Source organism: Halyomorpha halys, unplaced genomic scaffold (genome assembly GCF_000696795.3).
Source record: "Halyomorpha halys isolate HHAL.00 unplaced genomic scaffold, Hhal_1.1 Scaffold340.1, whole genome shotgun sequence".
In the NCBI taxonomy this organism is placed as follows: Eukaryota; Metazoa; Arthropoda; class Insecta; order Hemiptera; family Pentatomidae; genus Halyomorpha; species Halyomorpha halys.
In genome coordinates, this window is record NW_027108009.1 from 608,420 (window position 1) to 614,689 (window position 6,270).

The following is a 6,270-nucleotide window of genomic DNA, read 5'->3' on the forward strand; positions in this document are numbered from 1 at the left end:
TTTATGAAATTAGCGCATTTATAAACAAACTCATCTTTTTTGTGAAAATAGACACCATAACGTCAATAGGTAGATGACAAGGAACACTGTCCGGAAAAGTGGATTTATGTCGACATGGTGATAGTGATGGACGGAATGCTATTGCTGTCACATGCCATGAGGACACGTGAGGTGCGATAAGGTTCAGTGATCCCTCCAGCAGGTGGAGCTGAGGAAGTGGCGAGTAACGAGAGCCCATGTCCATTGAAAGGGGGTGAATCAACAGGCCGGGGGCGGGGCGGCGCATGCGCTCCCCCTTGGGATACCGGGGGCGGAGCCGCGATGCGGCCAATACTCTGACAAGGCGAGAGCGCGCCGCATCCTCCACCGTCGCGAAATAGCGGCAGTTCTCAACAGTCCACGATCCTTCTCTCACCATGCCTCTGGCCACCTCGAGGACCGCAAAGTACACCTACCGCTCCAGCGGGGGCGGCACCGCCGATGTCAACATAGAGTACTCCGCCGACCTCAGCGCCTTGTCCAGGCTCGAGGTAAGTCCGTTCTTTCAGTCCATCAATCCAATATCCACCGTCAATCACAAACAATTCAGTCCTCATGTCAAACTTTTTGCACAGGACAAGATCCGACTTCTCAGCGAAGACCTGGAATCCGAACGAGAACTCAGGCAGCGGGTGAGTTCCAAAAACAATCGCCATTCGCTTTCATAACTTTTTATTTTCCGCTTTGCTTTTTTTTCCCCGGGCTTTAACAATTTAGCTTATTTTTCATTAGAGATAATACTGACTCTTCCGGTCACTTGACTAACATTATATCAGTGAAAAATTAAACTATTTCCTAATGAAGTAGAAAAATATGAACTTTTTACAATTTTGTAACATATGTGCAAAATATTTAACAAAAAAATACCGTTTCTTTTGTAAGAAAATTCAACCAGTTGGTACTCAATAAATATCAACTGTTCGATAAAAAATTTCTATAAGGTTAAAATTGACACTTTAAAACAATATATTATAAGTTTTTTCTAATACAATTAAAATTTAAATACATTTTATAAATTAATTTGCCCACTTGAATCGATTCTTATACAGATCTATTTCGCGCGGTGACCTTGAGAACTGATACCAGTATAGCCAAAACTTAAACGACATTTTTAGTTTTTTATTTAATAGGACTCCTATTATTTTTTATCATTAGTTTCTGTGAATTAAAATTAAAAAATCCACATTGAAATTTAAAAATATATGAATTATATTTTTTACCTTATATAAAAATCTACATCGAGCGAAACCGTAAAGAAGTTTTTACAAATTTCTAATAGCTTATATAATAACTTTTGAAGCCCTTCAAAGTGGGACGAAACGTCGATTAATAACTTTTATTATTTTTGTACCATTCTGAACGCCACCCGGACCTTCTCCCTACAATAATAATCTATTTTTGTGCAAAATATTTTACAATAAAATACAAAGAAGTTGCCTTTGTAAGAAAATGAAAATTAGCTATTCAAATTAATTAATTTAGAAGTTTAAATTATTAAAAATTTTATATAATATATTATATTTTTTTTATGATTTAACTAAAATTCATATATATTTTATGAACTGTAAAAATATCTAATATAGATCTGTTTCACGCGGTGACCTTGAGAACTAACATTTATATTCAACCTGAAACTTGGTTATTTTTAGTTTATTCTTTATGATAAATCCCAATTTTTTTTTTATAGTTATTAGTTTCTGTATATTAAAATCGAAAATTCTATATTGAATTTCTTCAATATATGAATAGTTCTTACCTTGAATAAAAAGCTATATTGCCCTAAACCTTTCTAGTGTTTATAAATATATTCTTGTAATTGTTTTATTTTTATTATAAAAAATAATAACATTGTTAACAATAATTGTTAAACTGCCCTGAGACACCTAATAGGGTTGAAGATGAGCGTGGTGTTGGAGATGAGAAGACCAGCTCTGACCAAATTAGGTCGGGAGTGGAGCGCTTTGGTCGGAAATATTTTTATCTCCTAGGCAACCGCCCTGGTTATTCATGCGGCCAGAATCAGCTCCTATTAAAAAAATCGATTTTATATAAAGAAATATCGATATAAAATATATACAATAATAAATTTAAAAAAAAAAATCATTTTTGTAGAATAAATATACTGACCTCGAATCTTAACCTTAACTTAATTATAAAATAAATTAAATATTATTCTTTTATTATTAAAATGACTTCATCAATATATGGAATAATTAATTTTTATATATTTGTTCTTTTTGATTAATATAGATTTTCCATCAAAATGCTTCTGTAAAAACTTCCCCTCCCCATCATTATTTAGTCTGAAATATGTAAAACAAATTTTTTTTTTTTAAGTAGGATTAATTTTTAAACGATTAACTATTAATTATCGAGCAAAAATACTCATCAGGACCACATTTGTACAATAATAAAATTATATATAAATACTTTTTTTTTTTTATTGTAACAATTTTATTTTTTTAAATACCTACCTGTATATTTTTACGTTTCGGTATTTTTTTTTTTTACTTTTGGCCATTTTTCTGCTGTCTTAGTCACATTATTAAAATTATTTTGTTACACAAATACAAACCCATGGAAGTTTAAGTCCAGATTTAAAGGTCATTTTTTCTCTTTCTTTTTATCTACAATATATTAACTAATATTACACATAAAAATAATTTTTATAAAAACATACATAGATATTAAAACTATACAAATTCATTTGTTGTTTTATTCGTATCTTTGACAAAATTAATTTTTTTTTTATTATGTTTTAAACCAAATTTGAAAAAAAAAATTAACTTATTTTTAATCTCTGATTGAAAGGTAATAGATTAAAAATAATGATAATATTCCAAATGACTCCAACATATTTTACAACAATGGCTCCCAAAGAGCTTCCTTTAGACCTAAAATGATCTTTTTAAAATTTAGACTAAAGCCTTATTTATTCAATAAATTAATTTTCTATCTTTTAAAATGGCGTGAGCTATGATGAATGATTTGCCATGCATCATTCATTTATAGAACATTATTATTAAATGGATAAGTAATTAGTTTTAAATGGCGAAAAAAACCAAAACTTTCTGCTTACCACACCATTTCTCTTAATACTGTTTTGATATATGTTCATGAAACTGTTGTTCTTTGTTTTTAAATTGGAGTGTTGTTTGATTTTGCGTTTTTACTTTGTGATTTTTTTTTTTAGATGTTAGAGATTTTTTTAGTTAAAATGCTTTTATTTGTGATAGTATTTTGTTTCTTGTTTAGTTGTTCTTTTCTTGGTTGCTTTTTGGTTTTATGATTATTATTTATGATGTATGTTTCGATTTCATAAAATTTCTCATAAAGTATAGCTACAGATAACTTATTAATGATGTGTATAAGTATATACTAAATCCAAACGAATATAGGGAGAGAAATATATATTTTGGGTGAGATATCAATTTCAATCTTCCACTACTATGTATTAGGTCAGAAAGCTGACGCCTACGCCACACATGCCTTTGCTGGTCTATTTTAAGATTACATCGGTAAATTCTAAAATACCGGAGTATTAAAATTTTAATTTAAGAACTATATATAATTTTCAGAACAGTTATTAACAATTATTAAGAAGTCGTGTAACATTAATATAATGTTTAAATCTGGTTTTTTGGGTATGATATTTAAATATTAAATATGGTTAAAGAAATTCGGCTGGTGTTGAGGTTAAGAACTACTATGTTAGTATTCCTTCGTTTTTGTAATTTTTAATTGAAAAATTTAACTTCAAGATAATTATACATTAACAAAAGGCTTGGTGAACCTGAAGGTTCGATGCCGATACGACCGTTTGCTGTTTACACAAATCCACAAAATCGGACATAATACAATTTTTCCACCTACGTTTTGGTCTACCCCTCGGACATTTACCCGTTGAATCAGCATTTATAAACTATTTAAGGATATTTATATACATCCACATACATATATCTTTAATCAGTATAATTACTTGTCTGCATTATTCCTATTACTGTTCAATTTTACTAGAAATGGTTTTAGTTAAGGCTTTGTACAATAATTTTATGTGTGAAGGGAGGGATTGAAATCTAAAATTTACCAACAATTTAGTCCGAGTTTTCCACCCTACTGTATTAAAATATTTTTCGCTTTTTGATCTAAATTTCATTATTATGCTTTATAAGGAGAAATAATGTATTCTCGTATTGATTGAAATATCATATGATTTTAATCATATAGGATTTAAGACAAATCTTGACGGGCATTTATTTAATAGAAAATAAAATTATGAAAAAAATCTTTTCAAAGAATATTTAAAAAAAAAATCAAAATCTATACCCGCTTAAAGCCTATGAATGGTGTACTTATAGATTATACCGAGGGGTTCAGTACTTTGTAAGGAAGAACTGTTTTTTGAACAACGGTCATACAAGGAGGTGATTTGTCCTAACTATATTATGAAATCACAATCAACATATAGTTTGAACAAATCACTATATTTTATAATTATTTGGGTGAAATTAGATATATATATTTTTTATTTATTGCTATTTACAACTGTCATTCCTAAACATACATCCAGTAAATTTGTTTTTCGTTTATAATTGAGTGATTCAGCCATGTAGAGAAACTACCCATTGGTAGTAATCTAATGACGTTCAGGTCTCGTGGCCATATTCTTTTCAGGCGCCTCCGAGAATTGTCAGGAATGACGGAGGAAGCAAATTAAGTTTAGAAATTAGTGGGTTTGGATTGTTAGGGAGTTTATAATGGAAGGAATGGTATTAGATATATTTTTAAAAATGTTTATCGATTATAAGGCCGATGTTTTAACATAGGGAAGTAGTGGATATAAACCTAAAATTTTATAATTGTTAAATGAAATTGTGATTTTAATCTAATAATGAAATAACCTGAACATTTCCTATTTGGATATAATTTTTTTAATTAGATGTTGTGAATTACGTTTCCACAATCCATACTTCATAGTTTCACTTCAGAAAGATAAGTTTTAAATTTTAGTTATTTTTTGAATATGGGGTTTTACAATAATTTTTACAGTTTGATGCCACCAGACTCCTCCACACCTATTCCTAATCGACGTTTCGGACTATTATCAGTGGTTAATTATTGTAGTTATGAACGATTCTGTAAGTTTTATTTTTTATCTATATGTCGAAGATGGCCCTTCGGAAGAGAACAAGTGTAATCCAATCGGTTATCCTGAAGGCCGAGACACGATCTCCCCTCCCGAAGCAGCTCTAGAACAGAAATAGCTTCTGGGAGGCTTCTGAGGGTATTTAAATGGCGATGGCCTTATTTTAACACTGCCAAGTTCTTTCAACAATATATATGTCACCTAGCAGACAGCTCTTCGGGACCACTCGAAATACCCACGGCTTGTGTTTCACACCACCTCTAGATTGGCTATTTTTTTTTTAAGTAAATATAAAATTATAAATAAATAATATAAAACGTATGTCTTGCCGGAATCCGGCATCGGAAATACGTAAGGTTAAAAAAAAAATCAAAATTTAGTGGGATGAGACCCCCGCTAGACAAGCTTGAAGATATGGAAATTCCAAAAATTGGATGGAGTGGCCAGTTGCCAACGCTTGGAGGAAAGATGCCAACAACCTTCCAGCCTATTTACAGATAGGCTAAGATTCCCACCTCCAATCCTTCCTTTATCCCACTTTTATCCCATTAATGTTCCAATCGTTAGGAAGAAACAGAGAGAGAGAGAGGGAAAAACATTATTCACTGTTGTGTTGCCCAACTGTATTAGGTTGCCTCATACCATACACAGCATACTTTAGGTTGCCTCATACACAGCATACTTTAGGTTGCCTCATACCATACAGAGCATACTTTAGGTTACCTCATACACAGCATACTTAACATTAATATGGAGCAATTTGCTCTGAAACCTATTAACATAAATAGTCACAGCATAAAATAATAAAACAGTTTTTTAATAAATAATTCAAACACTATCCATTATAGTCTCAAAACTTTTTATTTCTTTTATACGTCCAACGTTTCGGCCAATCCGGCCATCTTCAGGGACAATCTACTCAATACCACTTTGAAAACATAATTTAAACCACTCTAAAAACTTCATTCAGGCTAAAAGGTTACAAGCATGGTTGTGATAAAAGTTTATTAATAGTGTCTGCAGATAAATAAATTCGACTGTGTTTTAATGGATAATTGACTAATTAGATATTAATGTTTTGACCT

At 30.9% G+C, this 6,270-nt stretch overlaps 1 protein-coding gene across 2 annotated transcripts in view; it reads left to right on the forward strand.

Annotated features, from left to right (window-relative positions):
* Positions 1-318: 318 nt before the first annotated feature.
* The window catches only part of Prm (Paramyosin), a 64,846-nt gene continuing 58,894 nt past the window's right edge, over positions 319-6,270 (forward strand). Inside the window, exons 1-2 of one of the 2 annotated variants that reach the window (XM_067046406.1) lie at positions 319-530; positions 615-671. In XM_067046406.1, coding sequence (XP_066902507.1) covers positions 417-530; positions 615-671 — 171 coding nt within the window. In that variant the 5' untranslated portion in view covers positions 319-416. The remainder of the gene's footprint in view (positions 531-614; positions 672-6,270) is intronic. The other variant, XM_067046407.1, reaches the window with a different exon arrangement.